Below are 26,934 nucleotides of genomic sequence, written 5' to 3' on the forward strand. Positions count from 1 at the left end.
AAAAAATATGAAGATGCCATTTTTTATGATTATGATCTGTATTCAATAACATTAGTCCAAAGTCCACTTCTCGGTCAATGCTACATCCTTCATTTTACTTTTTGTGCCCCCCTTCTCATATATATATATATATATCTCTCTCTCTCTCACTCTCATAATCATAGCTGCATGAACTCAATGGACGTGATTATGCTTCTGTGAAGGCTGTTTTTACTACTGTAGAACTTTCTATTTTCAGAAAATTTTCACTATATCTGCTTTGGTTTCTGGTAAGGAAGTTAAATGCAGAAGGCACTTTCCCTTTCTTTTTGTGTTTCCCTCTCTTTCTACTCTTTTCAGAATAGGGTTTTGGACTTTGCCTCATGATTCTTGAAGATGAAATGAATCAGATTTCCTTTCTTTTTTAATTATATATATTTTTTTTGTTTCCCCATGCTTTATTTGAAGGTTGACTTGACGCCTAAGTTGTTGACTTCTTCTGGTTGGCTTTATATTTTTGCAACATTAATTTCAAAGTTATAAATTATTGACATATAATTTTTTAAAAAGAAAATAAAGCTTAAAATTTTCTCACTTAATGACTTAATGAATGCAGAATAGCAGCAGAAGCATCATCATGGCTGCAAAGGAACAGAAGTTTGAAAGGTTTGTTTGGTCAAAGCCTGGTTTTGCCAAAACTATTGCATTTTTATTTTATTTCCTTATAATAGAAAATACGTTATTGACTTATTTTTCATATCCTTCACTCAATGATTTTCCTAAGAAAAATGATCAAATTCACCTACAACAATCTTATTTAGACACAACTAAAAGTTGTTGGACTGCACTATGAATCCCACTCATTCTATCTCTTAACTTTGTTTTGCTTCCTGTTTTTCAGAAATTACAAACCTTTTAAGTTAGAGTAAAACTGCATTTCTAATAGCTGTACAAATAGCCGAATAGCATTTTTGTTTTTCTTCAATTCACAAGACTGAGATCCCTTGTATAAGGGGAAATAAGTGCCAAAACACTTGACTCAACCAAGACTTGAGACAATTCATGCTATTAATTAGACTACCCTCTGTCCTAGTTGCCTAGTTTTGGCAAGTCCCAGAATTGGATAAAGAACAATATAGTTAACTTCCATATTGGTGGTTCAAGATCTTGACTTCACTCGGTCACAGATTTTGTTCATCCAGAATTGGGCTAACAAGAAACAATGTTGCATACCATGTAGAGGCTTTATCTTATGGTTTTTGCTGTTTTTGGAAAATAGATTTTACTTAGTTTTTTTTTTTTTTTTTCTATGCAGGCTTGAGGATTTGAGATCAGATTCATCTGTGAGTATTGAGAAGAATGATTCAGCTAGTCATGAATTCAACAAAAGATTGGTTACTAAGAGAAAAGTTCTTAATCCACATGAGCCACTACTTCAGAAATGGAACAAAATATTTGTGATCACATGTGTCATGGCAATCTTTGTGGACCCTCTTTTCTTTTACATCTCAGTTATCAATGACAAGGGAAAATGCCTCAACTTGGATGAAACACTGAAGATCACCGCATGTGTCCTTCGCACATTCTTTGATCTTTTATATGTTCTTCGTATCATCTTTCAGTTTGGAACTGGGTTTATTGCCCCTTCTTCTCGAGTGTTCGGAAGGGGTGAGTTAATTGATGACAGTATTGCTATAATGAAAAGATACTTAACTTCAAATTTCATCATTGACATTCTATCAATTATTCCACTTCCACAGGTATCTGCCTCTTCTACTCATTCACTAATCTTTAAGTTAGCAATGCGTGTGTTTTTGTATATCATTAGTTACCTTCAGAGGAAAACATTTTACATTTTTACTATAACAAGTACCATGGAATCCAAAATATATGAAGGCATCAGGAACAATATTTTGCAGTTTAGCTTGATGTGAAAAACATTATTTGATGCCAGTTTTAACAAATTTAATGTGTTCATAGATGATCATCTTACCTATCATACCAGTTCCAAAACGCACTCTTCCATATCTGGCTCAGAATATGCTGAAGTACACAATAATTGTTCAGTATGTGCCAAGGCTTCTGCGGCTTTATCTACTACTCAAAGAAATAACCAACGCTTTTGGCACACTGACTGAGACGGCATGGGTTGGAGCTGCTTATAATCTTCTTCTCTGTATGCTAGCAAGTCATGTAAGCTAATTTTATTGCTAAATATTACCTCTCCTGAACACGTATCATCTTCTATCAAGCACAGTTTTATGACCACCAAGAACATGTTGCATACCAGGTAGTTGGAGCTTTTTGGTATCTGTTTTCGGTGGAATCAGAGGTCCGGTGTTGGCACACAAAGTTGAAGCACACTAAATTCTCTGCTGAGTCCTACCTTAGCTGTGGACAACACTACAAACAAGATGTTTTATCACTTTTGAACAGCTCTAACACTTGCCCTTACATTGATATTGATCCTCAAAACAGCAAAGACCCAACAGTTTTCGATTTCGGGATATTTACACCAGCTCTGAAGTCTCATGTGGTAGAATCAACTACAGGTTTTACTCAGAAGTTCTTCTTCTGCTTTTGGTGGGGTTTGCGCAATTTAAGGTTTCTGAACAAACTTTTCTGTTCTTCACTTGCATGCAATATTCATGTTTTATAAACTTTTGATATTCTTTTAGTTCATAATTTCATTCCTAGTGTTTCTATAATTTATCATTCATAACTTCTTATTTGAAGAGACAACTTAAAATCATTCCTAAAGTCAGATTGTTATCCTATTTTGCAGTTCTCTTGGGCAAAACCTCCTGGGTAGTACTTATATTTGGGAGAATATCTTTGCTATCTTTATTGCGATCTTTGGATTGGTTCTGTTCTCATCACTAATAGGAAACATGCAGGTGACTTTTTAGTTAGGACTACAATCATATAAAAGACCTTGTCGTCTTAGGCTGCGTTTGTTTACAAGCATAGTACACTGAGAAATAAAATCATGTTTGGCAAGTGAGACATGGACACAGACATCTATATCCTGAGACACTAAATTAATGTATTTTGTATTCTTTTTTATAAGAGAGACACATAGACACTAGTAAGAGGACACAACTTATTTTATTATTTTTCCTCTCAATGTCCCTATTAATTTTTCATAACTACATTTTTTTACTATTATATTTTTTTCCTAAATGTAAGAAAGAAAATGCGTATAAATTGGACTTTTTATAATTTGTTTCAACTTATATGGTTTATCTAATTTTTTGTGTCTCTATCTTTTATGTCATGTTTTTAGCATCCTATCTTTTTCTGTTTTCAAAACCAAACATAGCCTAACAGACATACATAGATAGAGCAATTCACGAGTCATCCTCCACCAGATTTTAAACATGGGAAAACAGCAGTCACCTAGAAAGACTGACTAAACTAGTTTTGAACTGCTGCACCACTTGTAATGAATTTATGTATTGTCACAGAAATATCTACAATCTACAAGCATAAGTGTTGAAGAGATGAGATTTGAAGAGATGAAAATCAAAAGGAGGGAGGTAGAGCACTGGATGTCCTACAGAATGATACCTAGCTCCTTGAAGGAAAGAATCAGAAGGTATGATAAATACAAATGGCAACAAAATAGGGGTGTTGAGGAGGAAGCATTAACTGGAAGCTTCCCTAAAGATCTCAGAAGGGACATAAAGCGCCATATTTGCTTGCGGTTAATTAGAAGAGTGAGTACATCCATTTATAAAAAGGAAATGTTTTATGCTGACAATCATTCAACAATAAAAGTCAATCAAGTTTTATGATGTGGTATTATATATATGATTCAATGAATTCTGAAAAATATTTTAGACTTATATTATCTACGCTGAGTAATGAAAAGAAAATTTCATATTTTTGTTTCTCTAGGTGCCAATGCTTGAGGCCATGAACAACCAGTTATTGGATGCAATGTGTATTAGAATGAAGCCATTCCTTTATACAGAAGACAGCTACATTGTTTGTGAAGGAGATCCGGTCGAAGAAATCCTCTTCATTATGGATGGAAGCCTTGCTTCTGTAACAACAAATGGAGGGAGATCTAGTTTCTTCAACTGTTTTCTCAAGGCTGGTGACTTTTGTGGAGAAGAGCTTTTGGCATGGGCCTTGGATCCTAACTCCTCAAATCTACCCATTTCAACTAGAACAGTACAGACTTTGACAGGAGTTGAAGCCTTTGTTCTCATGGCTGATGACTTGAAGCTTGTTGCTATTCAGTTTCAACGTCTTATGAACATGAAACAGCTCCAACACACTTTCAGGCAAGGCTTGACAATTAGTTCATATTTTTCCTCCTTGATAAGATAATGCATCATTGCATTTTCATAGTTGTGTTACATGTATTCTTCACCTTTCCTTGTACATTACACCAACTCAGTTCCTTCTACCATTGGATAAGTGTGTGGAATCCAAATCACTTGGGCCTCATACTAATCCAATGGTAGAAAGTAGAGTGATTAAACTTAATGTACAAGAAAGGGTGGAGTATTAAATAAATAAATAAACATTTCTCCAACTTTACATTCTGGTGTAGAAGTGTTGAAACAGGGAACTTGGTGATGAAATCATCCAAAACTACAACTTTTATTTAGATTCTGGTAGTAATTTGGTTAGAACTTAAAACACCCTATCAATTATTATTTGGTCTAAACAACGATCATCGTTTAAAGTCTTCTCATATGGTGCTAGAGTTGAGTTGGTTTGCAATGTGATTAAGACTTCCCATTGCTAGTTTTTTTTTTATTTTGATTTTGTATTTTTTTTTTTAAAGTTCAAACGAATCAAATCCGCAACTTACTTAAAAGGAAACAACATCCAATGTAATTGAATCACCAATGAGTCAATACTCACACACAAGTTATCAATAATATCAATAGCAAAAAACACCATTTGAACCATATAGTAGAAGCTATCATTCATAATTGCATTTGCATGTAGAAAAAAATGGTGTGGGGAATATGAGATTATGGCAAAGATCTTAACCAACTCCATCTTAAGCATGAAAATATAAGAAAACAAAAATATGCTAACCACATTCAGCAATTATCTCCAGGTTCTATTCCCATCAATGGAGGACATGGGCTGCATGTTTCATACAAGTAGCTTGGCGTCGGTACCAGAAAAAGAAGATTGAGAAGGCATTACGTGAAGCAGAACGTGGCATACAAGCTTTTACAAGTAAGGATGGGTATGTATCAAGTACTCCCCCCACTCGCTCTCTTCTGTATATGCATCAAGTTTTCATTCAATGGATTACATCCCCTGTCAATTCATCCAATGGATTTCATCTCCTGTCAAAGTACCAGGAAATGCATCCATTTACTTGTATCACATAATAAAAGGCTAAGTTACACCAACTTCCTTGAAATTATGTGATCTTTACACATGAAATCTTTAGAGGAAGTCTGTATCATGTTTTCGATGTTAGTATCACATTTTATAAAATACAAGAATGCTAGAGTATTATATAACTTAAATCTCATGGGAGGTTATGTATATTTTTAAAAATGGAAGTGTCATGTGTAAATTGTAATATTGCCTAACTTGCAGGGAGGTGAATACAATTTTCCCCAAAATAAATGGTTCATTTAGTTCACTTGGGCAGTTCATGAAAAAATTAAATAAAAGGATAAAAGTTACTTTTAATGATTTGCCTAAAAGTATAAAAAAATTACCTATTTCTAAATGGTATTCTCTGATGTATGACAAATTGACACAAATTAGTGCAACTAATAATTCAGTTATGATTGATGTTATTGCCACACTGTTACTGTCAGTTAAAGTATTTTCCTTTATTTAAAATGCTAATTTTGTGGTTCAAGTTCTTGATCTTCCTAAGTTTGCTGAAAATTTGTTCAAATGTCATTTAGACTAACTAACAAGTAACAACAAAGGGTTACATCTTCCTACCACACAAACCCTAGCCTACTCCAATGTATGGCCGCTATTAATGAGCTTTGATCATCCGATTATTTTCACTTTGGAGAACAGAGTCCTCAGCCACATAACTGTCATCTTGGAGATTTGATCTTATGATTTTTGTTAATGATGAAAGCTAGTTGATGCTACCAAGTGTTCAATCAATGTCTTCACTGAATTTATATTTTTGTTCAGGCTTGATGATGAGAGGTCAACATCATCAAATGATTCTACTGATGTTGGATTTCACAATAGAAAACATAAATCAAGAGTAAGCCTATCAAGTAATGGACCAATAAAAAAGGTGGTTACAAGGATCAAAGTTCTTGACCCACAGGGATCACTACTTCAGAAATGGAACAAAATTTTTGTGATCACAAGTGTGATGGCAATATCTGTTGACCCTCTTTTCTTTTACATCCCAGTGATCAATGACGGGTGAAATGCCTTAACTTGGATAAAAAGCTAAAGATTACTGCATGTGTTCTTCGCACATTCTTTGATCTTTTCTATGTTCTTCATATCATCTTTCAGTTTAGAACTGGGTTTATTGCTCCTTCTTCTCGCGTATTTGTAAGGGGTATGCTGGTTGATGACACTGGTGCTATAATCAAAAGATACTTAAGTTCACATTTTGTCATTGACATTCTATCAATCATTCCACTTCCACAGGTATCTGCATCTTTTACTCGTTATGTTGTTCTTAATTTAGAGTTCAGGCATGCTTGCTTTGTTGTGTACTTGTAACAACCGGTACCTACACGAATTAGAGTGCACCCACACACACACAGAGGAAGAAGAAACAGAAGGATGGATCGAGATGATCTCACCCCTGTACTATTATTGAATATAGGATAATGCAGAAATACAGAAAAGGGAAAATGATAGGGTTGTGATTAGAGAGCCAGCCTCTCTCGATGCCCATTCCAATACTCACTCCAAAATCTGCTCACTCACTCTCTATTCTGTTAGTCAAATACTCTCCTCATGATTTCCTCATTCCCTGGCCCATGTGGCAAGTTTGTTACAAATATATTCCTAATTGCGCTTTTTCCCATACTACTCCTGTCTTCTTGCTACTGTAATGAAAAAGGCAAGGGAGGAATCTTCCCTTTATGATTCTTAGAAACTTCTATTCCATTCTCCTCTGACCTCAGTAATCTCATTGGGGCTGTTACGGTATTTATTAGTGCAGAAATCAATTTTCTGAAAAATAACTTGTACACACAACATGCATCTACAAAAGAAACTTATACGAGATGGTTAAGACAGGGTAATGATAAGAAGTGATCATCATAACCCTGCATAACTTGCTGAAATGAACTATGTTAACTTTTGTTGCAGTAACTACCTAACTAGTGGCAGCAACTCATGGCTATGACAACAGTGGCATCATTAAACAAATAAAAGACTTTAGTTTAGCAAAATATTTTGAGTTTATCTGAACCATTGATGGTTAGAATCCCTTGAAACATAGTTAACCCCATGAAATGATTTTTATATCCTGGATGGAAGACATTCCTTTATGTTAACCTTAGATGAAAGTATTTTCCTACAACAAGTACCGTGATATCCAGAAAGAAGGCAACAATACTTTTCTATGATGAGAAGAACAATTGAGTTCACTGTTAATTTTGACAGTCCTAATTTTATTTTTCCTCAGATGGTCATCTTAGCTATTGTTCCAATCCCAAGATGCTCAGTTCCATACATGGTAAAGAATCTGTTGAAGTACACAGTAATATCTCAGTATGTACCAAGACTTCTGCGACTCTATCAGTTATTCAAAGAAGAAACAAAAACTTGGGGGGCATTAACTGAGACAGCATGGTTCGGAGCTGCTTATAATCTTCTTCTTTATATCGTTGCAAGTCATGTAAGCTGACTTTATTGCTCATTATCAACTCATCAATGGTCCTATTTATCATCAACAGTTTTATGATGAGCAAGAACATGTTGCATACCAGGTAATAGGAGCTTCATGGTATTTATTGTCAGTAGAATCGAAGGTTCGCTGTTGGCAGGGACAGTTGAAACATACTAATTTCTCTACCGAATCCTACCTTAGCTGTGGACAATACTATAAGCAAGATGTTCTATCACTGCTGAATAGTTCTATTTCTTGCCCTTACATTGATACTGAAAACAACATAGATCCAACAGTTTTTGACTTTGGAATATTTACACCAGCTCTACAATCTCGTGTGGTAGAATCAACCACAGACTTCACTCAGAAGTTCTTCTTCTGCTTTTGGTGGGGTTTGCGCAATCTAATGTTGGTGAACAATCTTTTCTTTTCTTGGCTACACATGCAAGACTGATCTTTTTTTTTTACCTGAAACTTTATAATATCCTTGATTTGTTTGTCATATTTTACAGTGCTCTTGGGCAAACCCTCCTGTGTAGTACTTATATTTGGGAGAATATCTTTGCTATCATCATAGCCATCTTTGGGCTGGTTCTGTTCTGTTCACTTATAGCAAACGTACAGGTAACTCTTGGTTAGGAAATCTTATACATGATAGGGCTCTTGCACATATTCGGTGCAATACCAGAAGCCTAATTAGTTTCTGTTTCCATTTCCTGTTTTCACTTGTTCCAGTTTTTTCGAAACATAATACCGAAATAGAAAACACTAAAATGAAAACAGAAACCAATTAGGAAATGTTTTTGAATTTCCTGTAAGTAATGGATTTATGGGTTGTACTGTAACAGAAATATCTACATTCCGCAACTGTAAAAGTTCAAGACATGAGATTTGAGGAGATTAAATTCAAGAGGAGGGATGTAGAGCGGTGGATATCCCACCGTAAGCTACCAAAAAACTTGAAGGAAAGAATTAAAAGATATGAACAATACAAATGGCAAGAAAACAAGGGTCTTGAGGAGGAAGACTTAATTGCAAACCTCCCCAAAGATCTCCGAAGGGACATAAAGCGTCATCTTTGCTTGCACTTACTTAAAAAAGTGAATATCATCTATGATCATCTCATCCAATCTATAAATTATCTTTAATTAAAACTATCAGCATAATGTATGTTTTACCATCAATAGATCACATATTTTAAACCTTCTGGAGTAGTAATATAACTGTTTCAACAATCATAAGGCTGGATATCGTTTGCATAAATTAAGCATTTATATTCTTATGACACCAGGTGCCAATGCTTGAGAATGTGGACAAGAGGTTGTTGGATGGCATGTGTGATAGACTGAAGCCAGTCCTTTACACGGAGAAGAGCAACATTGTTTACAAAGGAGATCTGATTGATGAAATGATCTTTGTTATGAGTGGAAAACTTGCTAGTACCACAACAAATGATGGAAGATCTAGTGCTGTCAAATCCTTGCTCTCGGCTGGTGACTTTTGTGGAGAAGAGCTTCTAACATGGGCCTTGAGTCCTAACTCCTTAGATCTACCATTACCAATTTCAACTAGAACAGTAGACACTATATCAGAAGTTGAAGCATTTGCTCTATTGGCTGATGACTTGAAGTTTGTTGTATCTCAATTTCAAAATCTTATAAATAGCAAACAACTCGAGCAAACTTTAAGGCAAGGCTTGACAATACATGTTTTACTTTTTCCTCTCCTTGATAATGCATCTTTATATTCTTGTCTAGTATTAGAGAATAGGACACAAGGTGCAGAAGTCATCCAAAATTATGACCTTTGTTTAGATTTTGAAGTGCATCTATGTGTGTGTGTATTGTCTGTTTAAACCACCACCAGCATTTGAAGAGTATTAAACCCGAGACCTTAATTAAGGGGAAGAGTACAAAACCAACATAATTCAATTGCATTCGAAATAAGATAGAAACATTATCAATAGTGATGAAAAATACGTTTAACAACCAACCCTATTGTAGGTCATTATTCCTACTTGCTCATGTTATTAGGGTAAGGATCTTCTAAGTAACTCCATCTTAAACATGAAAATTAGAAAAAAGCAGATAGAATTCAAAACCTTATTCAGCAATGTGTCTCCAGGTTCTTCTCCCAGCAGTGGAGGACGTGGGCTGCATGTATGATACAGGCAGCATGGCGTCGATACTTGCAAAAAAAGGCTGAGAGGGCCTCTTGTGAAGCAGAAGAACTAGATGCTTTTGCAAATCAGGATGGGCATGCATCTTCACCAAGCTCTGCCGCATCTGTATATGTATCAAGGTTTGCATCCAGTGCTTTCCAACTGCGTGAAGTGGCAATTATTTATTTCCTTCACTCAGAAAAAAAAAAAGTAAAAGCTCTTCCGCATGATTTGATTTGCCAAATAAAAAAAAATTCAATTATGATTGATGTTACAAAGATTACTACAAGACTATAGTTAATTACAAGCAGTTTAAAAGTTTAAATTGAAGGCCAAATATGAGTTTAGGACAAGATTAACAGCTTTATTTGTAGTTCAAGTTCCTGATCTTATGTTCACTTTCATAACTGATTTGTTCATCTAGAATATTAACTATTCAGCGACAATGGGGTAGGTTGTCCGTAGCCCATAGACGCCATTATTACATCCAGAGCTTTGATCATCATATCATCTTAACTTTGGATAACAGTATACAGACGTTGAATTCTGAATTGGCCTCTTAGATATTTGATCTTATGATATTTGTTGATGGAAACTAGTTGATGCTAACATATAGATGAGTCCTATTTCAAGCTACTTTCTTACTGAGTTGATATTTCTATGCAGGTTTGAGGATCAGAGATTAGAGTCAACTGCAATAACTGAGAAGAGTGGTTGCATTAGTGAGAAATTTCTAAAAAGAAAAGTTAAATCATGTTTGAGTCTAACAAGTGATGGACCAACCATAAAGTTGACTATTTGGAGCCAAGTTATTGATCCACAGGGGCCACTATTTCAGAAATGGAACAAAATTTTTCTAATCACATGTGTGATGGCAATATATGTGGACCCTCTTTTCTTTTACCTCCCAGTGATCAATGACACAGAGAAATGCCTTAGGCTGGATGAAAAACTAAAGATCACTGCTTGTGTTCTTCGCACACTCTTGGATCTTTTATACATTCTTAGGATCATAATTCAGTTTAGAGCAGGGTTTATTGCACCTTCTTCATGTATGTTGGGAAGGGGTGAGCTGATTGATGAGACTACTACCACTGTGAAGAAATACTTGCGTTCAGATTTCATTATTGATATTCTATCAATTATTCCACTTCCACAGGTATTTGCCTCTAGTTCAGTCCTTTTCAAGTCAGAAGGGCTTGTATTTTTTATGTAGCATAAAACATTTAGGACTTTTCTGATTCATTAATGTTTAGAGCCTCTAACTATATAATTAACCCAATAAACAGAACTATGTGCCTATTGAGTTATCTTCATAGTGAATTATTTTTCTATGACAAGTTACTTGCTATCTAGAAGGCATCAGTAGTATTGAGATGATATTAACATCTTAATGTGTTCTTAGGTGGTCATCTTAGCCGTAATTCCAATCCCAAATTGCTCAGTTCCATATGTAGCAAAGAACTTGTTGAAGTACACAATAATAGCTCAATATGTGCCAAGACTTCTCCGATCCTATCAACTATTCAAAGAAGTAACAGGAACTTCTGGGATATTGACTCAGACATGGGCTGGAGCTATTTATAATCTTTTTCTCTATATGTTAGCAAGCCATGTAAGCAGAGTTTGTTGCTTGTTATCATCTTATATATTTTCGTAGTCATCATGCTAAGTTTTATGACCACCACGAACATGTTGCATACCAGGTAGTTGGATCTTTCTGGTATCTATTTTCGGTAGAATCAGAGCTTCGGTGTTGGCATACACAGTTGAAACATACTAAATTCTCTACAGAATCCTACCTTAGCTGTGGACAATACTACAAACACGATGTTCTATTACTTTTGAATAGTACTACTTCTTGCACTTACAGTAATCCTAATAACATCGATCCAACAATTTTCAATTTTGGAATCTTTGCACCAGCTTTACAGTCTCGTGTGGTAGATTCAACCACAAATTTTCCTCAGAAGTTCTTCTTTTGCTTTTGGTGGGGATTGTGCAATCTAAGGTTGGTGAACTACCTTTATTTTGTTGCCTACATATGCAGATAGATTTCATGTTCCATGAACTTAAGTTAGATATCCTTATCATCTTAATTTCATTCGAAACTAAAATATATCATTCATTAGTTTTTATGACACCTTTGAAAAATGTATACAATTAATGCATTCCTAAAGCAATAATTTTTGTCCTACTGTTTTGCAGTTCTCTAGGGCAAAACCTCCTGTCTAGTACTTATATTTGGGAGAATGTTTTTGCTATCTACATTGCCATCTTTGGATCGGTTCTGTTCGCATCACTTATTGGAAACATGGAGGTAATTCTTGGTTAGGACATAGGATTGTGAACATGACATGAAATTATACAAATGATGATAGTCTTGCACATATTGTGTGATCATATCAGTACATGGCCATAGTGAGTAGCCATAGATAGTGCTATTTGTATGCCTTTTGCTATGATTTTTTTTAACTTTTTCTTTCTTTTCCCTCACTTTTGTTGTAGAGAAACTTGGATGATGTTTCTGATGGATGATCAAGATGGCAAAAAGTTCTGGACTTTAGAAATGGGCAAAGTTCACTCTCCTTCCAATAGAACCAAACTACATTATTTGAGCCTCACTCAAGTAATGAATTCATGTGTTGAATTTTGTTGCAGAAATATCTACAATCTACAACTGTAAGAGTTGAGGAGATGAGATTTGAACAGATGAAAATGAAATGGAGGGACATAGAATGGTGGATGTCCTACCGTATGCTACCTCACTGTTTGAAGGAAAGAATTAGAAGGTATGAACAATTCAAATGGCAAGAATATAGGGGTGTTGATGAGGAAGCATTAATACTAAATCTCCCTAAAGACCTCAGAAGGGACATAAAGTATCATCTTTGCTCGGATTTAATTAGAAGAGTGAGTATCATTCATAATATGTTCCTAATCCAAAATAAAGTGTGATACTATCAACTAATCATATCAAATTTTTATGTGACTTTTTAGGTAGTTACAATAAAAGTCAAGTTTTAATGGCAAGATTATTATATAATTGTATAATTACATATTAAACTTTTACATTGTTATTGCTTCAGGTACCAACATTTAAGAGCATAATAGATAGACAGGTCTTGCATGCTCTGTGTTATAAACTAAAGCCAGTTCTTTATACCAAGAATAGCTGCATTGTATGTGAAGGAGATTCTGTTGATGAAATACTCTTCATTAAGCATGGAAACCTGACTAGTTGCACAACAAATAGCGGAAGACCTGGTTTCTTCTACTCCTCTTTGCTCAGGGCTGGTGACTTATGTGGAGAAGAGCTCCTGACATGGGCCTTGAATCCTAACTCCTCCTCATATCTACCCATTTCAACTAGAACAATAGAAACCATATCTGAAGTTGAAGCCTTCGCCATCAAGGCTGAGGACTTGAAGTCTGTTGCTTCCCAACTTAGACATCTCATAAACAGCAAACATCTCCAGCATACTTTCAGGCAAGGCTTAACAGTGTTTTCCCCTTTTTTTTTTTCACCTTGGACATTGATCAGTACATTCTTGTTTAAAAGTGTTACACAAGTAACACATATAGGACACCAGGTGCAGAAATCATCCAAAACTAAGACTTATGTTTAGATTCTAAGAGTACTTTGGTTATATTATACTAGGCTTACTACAGTTTAGCAGTTCCAGCATAATTTTTGCTATTCACGCGAATCAAACCCGAACCTTATTGAAGAGGGAATACTTCTGAATTTCTTGAATCAACATTATTGTGGATATTCAATCATGTTAGGCACAACTTTAGTAATAATATCAATCATGATGACCGAAACTATTTGATGAACCTCCTTATAGTAGTCGTAGCAGTCATCATTCAAAATTGTAGTTGTAAGAAGGGGACGCAGAACTATGTTAAAGATGGCATAATAGGTTTGATCTTAAATATGAAAACTGAAGAAAGTGAATATGCTTCCTAACTTTATTCAACAATGTTTCTCCAGGTTCTATTCCCTTCAATGGAGAACATGGGCTGCATGTTTCATACAAGCAGCTTGGCGTCGATACCAGAAAAAGAGGGCTAAGAAGAATAACTCTGCTATTGATGGATTTCAAGAAAGACAAGTTCAATCAGGGACAAGTCCTGCAAGTGATGGACCAACAAAAAGTTTTGCTTCTAGGATCAAAGTTCTTGATCCACAGGGGCCTCTATTTCGTAAATGGAACAAAATTTGTGTGGTTACATGTGTGATGGCAATCTTTGTGGACCCTCTTTTCTTTTATGTCCCAGTGATCAATGAAGAGTTAAAATGCCTTAGTTTGAATAGAAACTTAAAGATTACTGCATGTGTTCTTCGCACATTCTTTGATCTTTTCTACATTCTTCACATGATATTTCAGTTTGGAATCAAGTTCATTCCTCCTTCTACTAATGTGTTTAGAACGGGTATGCTGATTGGCAACATTAGTGCTATAGTGAGGAGATACTTAGGTTCTCATTTCATCATTGACATTCTATCAATTATTCCACTTCCACAGGTATATGTCTCTTCTGCTCATTGAGTCTTTCTAAATTTAGATGTATTTGTTTTTGGTGAATCATTATCCATATTTTATCTGAACCAGGGATCGTTAGAACCTCTAGGTATATAGCTAACCACATGAAATGATTTTTATATCCTAAACAAAAGAGGGGAGAACATTCCTCTAAGTTACTGGAAGCAAAATATTTTCCTATGAGAAGTATCATGGCATCAAAGTTGAATGCATCACCACTCACTAATAATATTTCAATTTAGTTTGATGTGAAAGACAAAATTTGGTGGAGTTTTACAATTCTAATGTTTTCTTAGATGGTCACCTTAGCTATCATTCCAATCCCAAATTGCTCAGTTCCATTCGTGGCAAAGAACTTGCTGAAGTACACAATAATAGTTCAGTATGTGCCAAGAGTTTTGCGACTCTATCTGTTATTCAAAGAAGTAACCAGAACTTATGGCATAATGACCAAGACAGCATGGTCAGGAGCAGCCTTTAATCTTTTCATTTACATGCTAGCAAGTCATGTAAGTTAATTTTATTGCTTGTTATCACCTCATCTATGTTCCTAGTTACCATGTTATGACCGCCATGGACATGCTGCATACCAGGGAATTGGAGCTTTTTGGTATCTACTTTCAGTAGAATCAGAGGTTCGATGTTGGCAGACACACTTGAAGCATAATAAATACTCCACTGCATCCTACCTTAGCTGTGGACAACACTACAAGCAAGATGTTCTATCACTTTTGAACACTTCAACATGCGCTCATGTTGATCCTGATAATAGTACAGATTCAACAGTTTTCAATTTTGGTATTTTTACAACAGCTTTACAATCACGCGTGGTTGAATCAGTTACAGAGTTTCCTCAGAAGTTCTTCTTCTGCTTCTGGTGGGGTTTCTGCAATCTAAGGTGGAGAACAACTTTTATCTTAGTTGACTGCACAAGCAAGATTCATTTTCTATGAATTGAAAATTTTATAGATTTCTTTGCCTGTATTTCATTCTTAATATTTTTAATGGATTTACATCCATCAATTTGTATGATACCTAACAATCAATACATTTATAGAATGATTTGAAGATTGAGCTTAAAAGCATTCCTGAAGTCATAATGTTTATCATATTTTGCAGTTCTCTTGGGCAGAACCTTCAATGCAGTACTTACATTTGGGAGAATATCTTTGCTATCTTCATTGCCGTATTGGGATTGATTCTGTTCTCATCACTTATAGGAATCATGCAGGTAATTCTTGGTTATTAGGAGTATATATGACAGAGTTCTTGCATATATCTGTGCAAGTAACTGACAACACTCGTAAGTAGCCACAGATATTGCAATTCATCAGTCACTTTTTTTTACCCTTTTTCCTATGTTGTTGAGACAGTAAAATGATGTTTGTGATGGAGTAAATATTAAAATGGTAATGAGATAGATTCTAATGCGCTCATGGGTTGTGTTGAACACTAAAACAGAAATATCTACAATCTACATCCCTAAGAGTCGAAGAGATAAGATTTGATGAGATGAAATTCAAAAGAAGAGACATAGAGCGCTGGATGTCCCACCGCATGCTACCAGACACTTTGAAGGAAAGAATTAGGAGGTATGAACAATACAAGTGGCAACAAAATAGGGGTGTTGAGGAGGAAGGAATAATTGGCAGTCTCCCTAAAGATCTCAGAATGGACATAAAGCGTCATCTCTGCTCGGATTTACTTAGAAGAGTGGGTACCATTCATAATCATCTTCGCTCAATTTAAATATTGATTTTGTATCCCATCAACTAAATATATCTTTTGTGTCTTCGGTGTAGTGATGATAGATGCCGATTTGTTTTTAAAACTTAGCATTGATTAGATGAATATATATAAAAATTTACTCTCAAAGTGAACCAAAACTATTATAGGTACCAATCCTTGAGATCATGGACAGACATCTACTGGATGCCATGTGTGCCAGATTAAAGCCAGTCCTTTATACAGAGAACAGCAGAATTGTTTGCAAAGGAGATCTGATTGATGAAATGCTCTTTATTATACGCGGACAACTTGCTTGTGCCACAACAAATGTTTTCTTCAAGGCTGGTGACTTCTGTGGAGAAGAGCTTATTACGTGGGCCTTTTATCCGAACTCCTCAAATCAATTACCCATTTCAAGAAGATCAATTGAAACAATAACAGAAGTTGAAGCTTTTGTTCTCATGGCTGATGACTTGAAGTTTGTTTTTTCACAATTTCAAGACCTTAATAAAAACAACGAAAAGATCCGTCACTATTACAGGCAAGGCTTCTCTATATGTCTTCCTTTTTTTTTTTTTATCTCGTTGATAATTCGTCATTACAATCTAGTACAGAAGTCTAGAGAATAGAATACCTGGTGCAGTAACTATCCAAAATTAAGACTTTTGTTTAGATTCGAAGGAATTTGGTTAGGTCATCCCATCATATATTTTTTGGGCCTAAACCACCATTATTCATATTCTATTAGACTCTAGCTAATTTGATTAGGGTTGGGTCAGGTTAGTATGAAAAGTAAGAGTCTTGAACACTAATTTTCTTTATTTCATTTCAATATTTCTTTCGGTAGACTCAAGCCTAAGGCCCCAGTTCATAAGATAAGTGGCAAATCACTTGGACCAACGGTAGAGTGATTATGTATGGTATTAGATTAGAATCTGTTATAGGATAACTAAGATAACTGTGGATGTGGTTTATCTTATAGAGGATTAGATTACATATCGTTTTATCATATATGTGTGATACATCTTGTATATGGTTGTTTATAGTGAATATACAGACACAACTTTCCCTCAAGTGTGTTAGCCACAAATTAGAAATAGTATTAATAGCGATAATTTAAGTGTTTGAGGACCAACCTGATACAGGAGTTATCACTGATAAGTGATAACTGCAATTGTATGTAGAAATGTGCTTGAGAGAATGTTTGAATTATCATAAGATCATAGAATAACCACCATCTTACCTGAAAACAGAAAAAGCAAATACATTTTATTAGCTTATTCAGCATTGTTAATGCAGGTTCTTTTCCCCGCAATGGAGGACATGGGCTGCATGTTTCATACAAGTAGCTTGGCGTCAGCACCGAAAAAAAGAAGGCAAAGAGAGCATACATGAAGCACAAGAGCTGCATGCTATTGGAAGCGAGCAATGGTGTAGCTCCTCAGTAAGCTTTGCATCCAAAGTACCTGTATCTAACTTATCATGCAAAGCATTACAACCCACACGAAGTGGCAAGCGCAAGAGGATGCCATAGACCAAAGTGATGTATATCATATGCTCATGATAAAATCTATTGCATTCTTCAGAACATTGGAGTATTATGGATGAAAAGATGATGTAAAGCCAAAAAAACTGACCTGTATGTTATGTTCCACTTGTTCATTCACATTCATCTCATTTACTTTCAACTTCAAAATCTACACTCATTTCTTGTCTAAATTTTCTCTCTGAAACCAAGAGAAATATGCACAGATAGTATAATCAACAAAAATATCAGAAATTGGATACTCTCTGAAACTAAGAGAAATATGCAAAGATAGTATAATCAACAAAAGTCCAAATTAGCCATAAAAAATTGTTGTGCCGGATTGACAAGACTAAGCCAACCTTCTTTATTTCGAAATTGCGCAACAGCTATTATGATACGAATTTCAGACTTTTTCGAACTCCCATACTAACAAGCTTAAGAATGTACAATACGCGAAATCGCAGCCTCTACAATGATCAAGACGAAAATATATTCATTTACAGAAACAATCACATAAATTTTAGATCTCTCTCTCTCTCTCTCACACACACACACACAGAATCTGTTGAAATTTCGGGAATCTAAATCGTGTAAATAAAAAATTATGACTGCAGGAAATTGAAATCAGATGCAGATGAAGTTGCGGTTACTTGTAGAGAATGGAGAAACGAACCTTACGAAGATCGATCAATGAGCAACGTGGTTCTCATTCTTCTTCTGGCAGACTGGCACTGATCACTGTCGTAGTTAAGAGGTTGAAGCAATCGAGTTGAGCTGAAAAAACTCAAAATAATAATAATGAAAAACAAAGGTCCCACCGAGATTTGAACTCGGGTTACTGGATTCAGAGTCCAATGTCCTGACCACTAGACCATGGGACCTTAGATGACTTTAAGTTGAGATATTATTTAATTTAAGTATACTAAAAATTAACAATTCAATTTCGAACCCACAACCACAAATAAATTAGTTCTTCTCATATTTTTTTGTGATAGAAACTGAATTATTATTTTATTTTAGTTAAAAATTAGATTATCAAGTGAAATAATGGTTAGATATTGTATTGGTATTTATTCAACTAATTACTAGTATAAATTTATGCTTATGATTTTATTTTTATAATTATTTATCTTGTTGCATTTGGGAACGGGATTGCTTGATGCGATACTTAATTGTCAAAGAAACATGGATGATTAATGAAACTATAACCTTTGAAACAACATATATTATATGAAGAAGTATAGGGAGTCAATAGAGTATCTGTACAATGTGTACAATGGGGATATAAGGATGTTAGATTCAATAAGATATCAGATGTTTATTATCCCTGGTATCTGGATGGTTATTCTGAATAGTATAAGTGTATTGTGTTTGAGAAATTAGTGGTATTTTACCTTGGATGTTCATTTTTTAACTCATATTATGCCAAATAAATAGTCTATTATACACATTGTACAAATATCCCATTAGTTCTGTAGAGGGATTCATATTATATATATCATGGTAACAAAAACCAACTCGATATGACTATATATAGTACTTCATTATTGTCCTTTTTTTCGCTTTATAAATGTTAAACTTGTTATTTGATGTAAACAAAAAAATATGTTTTTTATCTTTAAATGATTTAGCGCCATGTTATTTTTGTACACAAAATTAAAGTGTATACATATAGGTAAAAACTCAGGTGCAGCCAACTTCATGTGAAGTTAATATCTGAAAGCCGTTAAATGATTTGACTAAATTTTCATCTAACAGCTCTTAGATATCAACTTCACGTGAAATATATATTTGACAAGAATAATATCTAATGCCATGAAGGGTAGTTTTTCAAAAAATGGGTAGTTATATTAAGCACTTTTTTTTTTCATCCTTTAGTTGCCTATATTCACATTCCCTACAAGTTGCCACCATCCACATCTTATTAGTTATTAGATAACAAATAAAATGTGAATCTTGCAATGATATCTACACGCATAGATACAGCTTTTTAATGATTGAGCAATCAAGGTGCACTACTAGACATGATATCATGAAGGGGAGAAGGAGATGGAGTCGGAGTGTTCCTGCAAACTGGGCATGTTGAATTCATTCTAAGCCACTCATCAATGCAATCTGAATGGAAGCAATGTTTGCATTCAGGGATGCATCTAATGGTCTCTTTGGAGTTGTACTCTGCCAAGCATATCCAACATGTTCCATTATTCGGTCCTGGCACCCTCTTACTCTCGCCTATGTTCCATAATAATACAAATATCATTATTTTATTAAATAAAAAATATAAATACCAATATTGCAATATTATTATACAATCATCTAGTTAGATTCATGTATTTAAGATAATTTTTTACATTGAAAATTAGTTATATTTACTGAGGTGGTAGTATATGATTGATTGTTTGTATAAAACTCTCCTACATTGACAATATATAAAAACAAAATTTTATTATCTAGCATGATATTGAATATTTATAATGTTCTTAATCAAGCTTTTATAGTATTGTCTTAATTAATAATTATGATATGTTATATATAATGAATTGTTCTAAATAATAGATATAATAACAAGAAAGCAAATATTATCACTTTCCCTTTTATAATGTTATTTTCAAGTTCATAAGATGTTATATACATATTTTGTATTGAGTATAATATTTTTCAAGTTTAATTACTTTGTCAGTGGTTATAATTTTATCAAATTTTCAGTTAGGTTTTTATATTTTTTTCTTTTTAATTGGATCCTTATATGCTAGAATTAATAAAATATTTTGTTAAACAAAACGAACAATATTCCGTTTTGTTTAACAAAATATTTTATTAAAATTTTTGTCATAGTAGGAATTTAATTACAAAATCTAATATGATATATAGACCCAATTGAAAAAGAAAAAAAAATATAAGATCCTAATTGAAAATTTGGTGAAACTATAGAGATTAGGGGCTGATAAATTAATTAAACCTAATTTTCAAATATACAATCTTAAAAAATGTCTAATGTAATTGTAACATAGTAGCTAGTAACATATGATCAATACTGAGCAAAATTGAAATATTTATATATGCATTATTATATAGATTCTCACCCAGCACAAGCTTCTCATAAGAGTCAATTGTAGTTTCATCCAAACCCAAAGTAGTGGTAATGGGAGGTTCAGGAGGATGTGGTGTTATTGCTGCTAATTGTAGTGCTCTCCTTGCAGCATTAGCATTGGAAACTCTGTCTCTGTAGCACACACAGCATGCAAACACAACAGCAAAGATACAAGCTGGTCCAATTATGCATAATGTGATTATTCTGAAGGCTAAAAGTCCCCTTGATGTACCACCTAATAAAGATTCAAACCAAATAAACATAATACATGAGGAACTATAAATGTAATATTGTAATATAAATGATTTTTTTTTACACTATCAACTAAAGTTTAGATAGATACAGTAATGATTATCCTATCAAAATCTATTTAAAAATTAGCTGTTAGTTTAGATAATGATTAGCAGTTATATTTAATAAAGTACTAAGTATTGTTATATTTTTATTGGAATTATTTCTTAATGCACGGACAAGTAAAAATTTTCGGTCAATCATCTAATCTATTTCATACATTTAGATAATTATTAAAGTAATAAATTTAATAATTATTAGTTACTTTTATTAATGTGATAGTACATAATTAACTGATCATGTAAAAAAATTTTTATATTGACAGTGTATTCAAATGAAATTATTCTTTTTATTGTATATTCCTATTTTTTAAAATGAAATGAATAAATATCTGAGTATAGTAATGCATTCTCTTTCTGTCATAGGTTGAGTTACTCTTATATATATGATTCTTATATATATGATTGTATATAATTTTAGAAAGCAATGTGATAGCCTTTCCTAATTATGATATCACCAATAGAATTTGGTTATTGTAAAATTTTGGTGGAAACTCAGTTGTAGTCAACTTTATGTGAAGTTAATAACTGAGAATCATTAGATAATTTGACTGATTTGACTAAAATTTCATCTAATAATTCTCAACTATTAACTTCACATAAAGTCGAATGCACCTGAATTTTCACCTAAAATCTTATCATAAGAACGAAGTAACGTAGTTGATAGATACAGGCAAGTTTATTATTGTATGCTTAGTAACTTGCAACCAAAATAATAATAATAAAACACACGTAAGCGATAGGCTGGTGGGTTTAATGTTTAAATTACTAATCTGACTTTGTTACTTTGCTATTAAAAATTTAGTAATATAGTAGTACTGTGTATGTATACGGATGAATTTGATTGAGAAAACAAATCAACATATTCATTAACAGCGATGGTTTGACTTTTTTATTTGAATATGTACGGATGTCACTGTCCCTAGCAATCTAGCATAATTTTTCATTAATTTAATGCCAACATGCAAATCAAATCATAAAGTCAACCATTATAAACAAACCAACAAAAAAGAAAAGTTCCATTGTTATCGTTAGTGATGGTAAACTATTGACCTAAATTTTTGGAAGGAGAATTATATAGTAAAAATATAAGTTTATATATATATTTTATGAAATCAAATAATATTATTAACAAGTTTAATTTCTAAAATAAAATATTTTTTGTATCATCAAAAATAGTCAAAAAAAATTTTATGCTCTCTTTTTATATAACTTTCATCTGGAGCGCACTTTTTAAAAACGGTTGTTATTTTTTTAAATGAATATTATGATTATTTTTTTTTTCTTTTTAAAATTAGAAATGAGACTGAAATTCGCTACATATAGATAAGTATGAGAAAATTATGCTATTTGAGTCATAATTCGTTGGTATTTCTTCTCTTTCTATTAGGAGTTAAGTTAATTAAATATAAAAATAATTGTAAAAATAATTCCCCTGTGTGTCAGTCCTATGAATATGTTATGTGATTCCTACCTAGTTCAGGACAAAGAAATACTTTACTGAGGATGAAGAATGAAGAACAGAAAATCTTTACCTGTATTGTAATCATCGGAGCAACGAATTCTATCACTGGTATTGTTCTCAAATTGACACAATTTTCCTTGTGATTCACATACTCTGCAATCAGGTTTATTCCATGTTAATTGAAGATCTTGGATGAGATCATCACCAAGATTCCTCACAAACGTTGTGCTTGAAAATGGAACTGAAAGCCTTCCAATAACTTTGCATGAAACTGGCAATGAATTATTGGCCAAGTCCCCTGAAGGCACAACAGATACAAAATATGTTGAATTGCTCAGGCAATCAATGGGAACGGACCGCGGCGCTGCGTTGCGAGAATTGCAGCTTAAGAAAGTGTAGTTGCGACTCAACATGGCAATGAAGGGGGTACCCGAAAGATTGAGGCTTAGAAGACGTTTTGGAAGGCACTGATCAGGGTCATAGATTTGTATCTGCTGTGTTAGATAGTTTATGTTGCGTACATAGAATTCTCCAGAGAATGGAAGATCTAGAACTGTTTTGGCGTCATTGGTGCAGATTAATTTGAAACCAGGGTAACCACAATAAGGACGTTGAAGCTGGTTGCTTTGTAGTTGAAAGGGGAAACGAATGAGCATGCTTTCACACCAAGAAAATTCGCAGTCAGAAGCTAATATTAGAGGGTAGATGAAGAAAAGAGAAAGGATTTTCTTGATTAGGATTCCCATTTGCTCTCTAACTTAAGGTGAACAAATTAGGGAATAGGAAAAGGACTCTATAAGTCACAACTCAATTGAATTTTATATAACAAACTTGAAAGTCAAATTATATTTTATATTGGTATTAATAGTGACAGAGATATATAGAAGGTAGGAGTATGGCTTAAGGCAGCTATGTGAAGAATTACTAATTCAATGTCAACCTAAGTTAGTAAATTACTTGGAATTACTAATTCAAATCCTTCACATGATACCTTTCAACATCTCTTGATTTTCTTGTTTAGAGCAAAGTGGAGCAATTGAAATGGCGGCTACCCGGCCTTTGAGAGTGGCAGGGGCGGAGCTACCTATAAAGAAAGGGGGCAATCGTCCCCCTAATTTTAATTTTTTACATGTAAATTATATGTATTTATTTTAATTTTATTTTATTATGTAAATATTTTTAGTCCCCTCTAATATTTCATCTAACTCCGCTCTTGGATAGTAGTTGTCCCAAACGGAAATCAGATGATATTCTAATAACTCAAAATACAAGAGTCCGGGATCTGAAGAACCTCATTGCTAATCAATGTCAACTCCCAATGGAGAATTTGATAACGAACTTGCTGTATCTTCTAGATTCAGTCCCCAGTACCAATCCATTGAGGATAATCATCTCCCAAATTTCTACATGAATTTCTGTGAATTCTCACTGTGTGCGATGGCGGCATATGTAGAAGTGGGAGTTAACAGTAGCTGTCTTGTCTCATAGTTATGATTTAATATCGCATTAAGAAAGATGATTTGAACATGGTAAGTGTAACGATGATTCTAATGACGCAGCTCGAAAAGAATATAATAATAGTGTGAGGTCTTTTTTGAAATTGTTTATCCGGACCATAATTTTTTCGGTCCGATGGCGCCTTGTACGAAGATGGCCGAGTTTGCTCAAATTGTGAGCATATACCGTCAGAAGGATAACTTCTCGCCAATTTTTTTCGAAATGGATTCAATTCGGCGTGTTATGCAGCATTGTGAGTGAAATATTGGTGTACTTTTTATATATAGATAGAGTTAATTTTTTTGAGAACAAATTACATAAATAAATCAAATTGATTTAAAATTTATGCAATTGCAACTTTTTAAAAAAGGTTTGTGGCATGGGAAGAGGTTTGCGACATGGGAATCCATTGTCTTCATTTCTATTTGTTCTTGTTGCTGACGTTCTGCATAGGATGTTTAGGGAGGCGGTGAGAAATGGGCGAATCTCACCGTTATTGGTAGGTAGAGATCACGTTGAGCTGTCACATCTTTAGTTTGCGGATGATACTATCCTGTTCTGTCTTCCGGAGGAAGAAACCATAAAAAATTACAGAAAAATCCTGCGTTGCTTTGAGCTCATGTCAGGGCTGACTATTAATTTTAATAAGTCTAGCCTGATTCTTGTTAATTGTGATGTTCAGTGGATACACCGTATGTCTAGAGTGCTGGGCTGGAAGGTGGCCTCCCTTCCGGTAAAATATTTGGGGATCCAACTAGGAGCGAACCTGAGGTTGGTGAAGACTTGGAAGCTCGTTATAGAAAAAGTGGAGCAGAAGCTGAGCATTTGGAACTTGGAAGGCCAATATTCTAAATAAAGCCGGCAAGCTGGTGCTTATTAAATCTGTTTTGAATAGCCTACCAATTTATTATTTGAGTTTGTATAAAATGTCAAAAGTTGTTGTAGAGAAACTGATTTCCCTACAGAGAAGGTTCCTATGGAGTAAGGAAGATGGTAGGTTTGGTATGGCAATGGTTAGGTGGAAGGTGGTGCAGGCCCCCCAAAAGCTAGGGGGCTAGGTGTCGGGGATGCCATGGTGCGTAACACAGCCCTTCTCTTTAAGTGGTGGTAGCGGTTTTCGAAGGAGGATTGCCCCTTATAGAAGAAGGTGGTATGCTCTTGTAACAACCTCAACCCCAATGTGATGTTGTCATTCCAGGTGTTACCTACCCGGGGGCCATGGAAGGATATCTGTCAACTACAGTTCAAGGATCAACACTAAAACAGAAGATGATCAATGGACTGTCTATGGAGATTGGCGATGAGAGAGGAACTCGGTTCTGGGAAGATGTATGGTTGCGTGGTGGGATCCTGAAAGATCATTTTCCAAGACTCTTCTCAATTTCAAACTGAAGGATTACCATGTGTTCATAACACGCAGCGGAAGAAAAGAAAGTAATCCTTAAAGATCTATTTTGTGCTTAAACTTTATTCCAATAATATTATATATAATAGATCAGATCTAGATACCTTTAGACGCTTTAGTAAAAATCACTTTCTCCTTTAATGGTACGAAGGCGCTATGCGTATCCATACCGAGACCAACCTTTGCTGTCAACTCCTTGACCAATGGACATCTGATATAAATTGAGAAACCTCTTACAACTCTTTGCACGCCATAAAATTATTCTCCAAGAATTAAGCTCATATACACTTATCTGTGTAGAGGTAAAGGAATAAAACTCTTGTTATTCTCTCTCCGTCACTTTCCTCTATTCTTGGCATACATATATATAGTATGAGATTTGTTACTGATTTTAAATTTGATTATCAATTCAAATTTAAATCATATCTTGAAATTCCAAATTTGAATCCTTCAATTTTTATGAATCATATCATAACAATTTAAAACATAATCGATTTGGATCTCATCCAAAATTATAATTCAAATTCAGAAATAAAATAACTAATTATTCTCAAATCTCATTTAATATTCTCAATTATCATATTATTATTATATTCTTGGTGCTAGCAAAGAATATAATAATATTCCATTTGAATTAATATAATTATTTATTTGATCAAATCAAAATAATAATTAAATAATTCTATAGCAAAGATTAGAACACTCGTTAGTGTGTGACTCCATAGGTTCAAAACTAAGCGGGTAGTAAATTAATCATACTAAATCTACTAATTAAGGTTGGCGTCTAGCAACACTCCTCAACGACCCCGATAGTATGAAGTAATATATTTTTACAAAGAACCTTAGAAGAACAAAGTATAATTCCTTCCATCTTTCTAGTTCTCAGTTGACCTTTAGATTATGGTTTAATTGTCAAACTCTAACTTGTTACCATTATTATAATGAACTGTAAATGACCTAAGAAACTCATTTCTTCATTCATTCAATCCCCTTGGCCAAGGTTTTATTCATCTCAGTCATTATAATCAGAGCTCAAACTCTTTACCGAGAGTTGACGGATTTCTTATTGACTAATCATTAATTCTACAAGTATTTAAATCATACCCAATATCCATTCAACTAGCACCCTAGGGTATTAGGTGTCTGGAATCAAAGTATAATAAATACATTGTTAATTACTATGACAGTCGCAGGTCAAAGAAAACTCTATTACTATGTTCATCTTGAGAATATCATATTGACAAATATACGGTAATTATAACCATTAGGAATTCTCAAAGTCAGTTCAATGGTCATATCTCTATATGCACCATATATATATATAATTTAATAAATGAGATCTATTAATCTTCATCCAATGAAGA

General features: G+C 34.0%; 2 protein-coding genes, 1 long non-coding RNA gene and 1 other non-coding gene across 6 annotated transcripts; 1 reads left to right on the forward strand and 3 right to left on the reverse strand.

Annotated features, from left to right (window-relative positions):
• Positions 1 to 171: 171 nt before the first annotated feature.
• Positions 172 to 17,954, forward strand: LOC130944821 (uncharacterized). The gene is given in 30 exon segments (XM_057873366.1): positions 172 to 269; positions 596 to 645; positions 1,295 to 1,739; positions 1,960 to 2,172; positions 2,270 to 2,583; positions 2,765 to 2,876; positions 3,447 to 3,698; positions 3,880 to 4,271; positions 5,063 to 5,197; positions 6,124 to 6,365; positions 6,368 to 6,600; positions 7,592 to 7,804; positions 7,896 to 8,203; positions 8,308 to 8,419; positions 8,644 to 8,895; positions 9,087 to 9,484; positions 9,920 to 10,096; positions 10,623 to 11,115; positions 11,362 to 11,571; positions 11,663 to 11,967; positions 12,165 to 12,276; positions 12,618 to 12,869; positions 13,046 to 13,446; positions 13,954 to 14,488; positions 14,803 to 15,015; positions 15,100 to 15,404; positions 15,626 to 15,737; positions 15,968 to 16,219; positions 16,402 to 16,775; positions 17,534 to 17,954. Coding segments are annotated over 29 exon segments (7,626 nt in total). The 5' UTR covers positions 172 to 269; positions 596 to 616; the 3' UTR covers positions 17,769 to 17,954.
• On the reverse strand, positions 5,179 to 18,547 carry LOC130944822 (uncharacterized). Of its 3 annotated transcripts, none has more exons than XR_009072162.1 (5): positions 18,436 to 18,540; positions 17,872 to 17,961; positions 17,626 to 17,706; positions 17,371 to 17,477; positions 5,179 to 5,300 (listed from the first exon to the last, which is right to left on the reverse strand). It is a non-coding gene; the product is annotated as an uncharacterized LOC130944822 (long non-coding RNA). The 3 variants fall into 3 exon arrangements; XR_009072161.1 differs by lacking the exon at positions 5,179 to 5,300 and adding an exon at positions 9,881 to 10,118 and having other exon boundaries at positions 17,626 to 17,700; positions 18,436 to 18,547; XR_009072160.1 differs by lacking the exon at positions 5,179 to 5,300 and adding an exon at positions 9,881 to 10,118.
• A 24-nt stretch (positions 18,548 to 18,571) lies between these two features.
• On the reverse strand, positions 18,572 to 18,643 carry TRNAQ-CUG (transfer RNA glutamine (anticodon CUG)). Its single transcript has one exon. It is a non-coding gene; the product is annotated as a tRNA-Gln (tRNA).
• A 942-nt stretch (positions 18,644 to 19,585) lies between these two features.
• LOC130945106 (putative RING-H2 finger protein ATL21A) lies at positions 19,586 to 23,436 on the reverse strand. Its single transcript, XM_057873783.1, has 3 exons — positions 22,739 to 23,436; positions 20,846 to 21,088; positions 19,586 to 19,994 (listed from the first exon to the last, which is right to left on the reverse strand). Exons 1-3 carry the CDS (start codon positions 23,412 to 23,414, stop codon positions 19,768 to 19,770), a joined length of 1,146 nt encoding a protein of 381 aa, XP_057729766.1. The 5' UTR covers positions 23,415 to 23,436; the 3' UTR covers positions 19,586 to 19,767.
• Between the last annotated feature and the right edge of the window lie 3,498 nt (positions 23,437 to 26,934).

This window comes from Arachis stenosperma, chromosome 8 (genome assembly GCF_014773155.1).
Source record: "Arachis stenosperma cultivar V10309 chromosome 8, arast.V10309.gnm1.PFL2, whole genome shotgun sequence".
Classification (NCBI taxonomy): domain Eukaryota; kingdom Viridiplantae; phylum Streptophyta; class Magnoliopsida; order Fabales; family Fabaceae; genus Arachis; species Arachis stenosperma.

Bases quoted from the DNA above. Each gene is read 5' to 3' on its own strand.
- LOC130945106 (XM_057873783.1), bottom strand. From the start codon at position 23,414: ATGGGAATCCTAATCAAGAAAATCCTTTCTCTTTTCTTCATCTACCCT. The intron at 21,089-22,738 runs GTAAAGATTTTC...AATCTTTATTAG, and splicing joins CTCCGATGATTACAATACAG to GTGGTACATCAAGGGGACTT. The intron at 19,995-20,845 runs GTGAGAATCTAT...TATGGAACATAG, and splicing joins TTATGAGAAGCTTGTGCTGG to GCGAGAGTAAGAGGGTGCCA.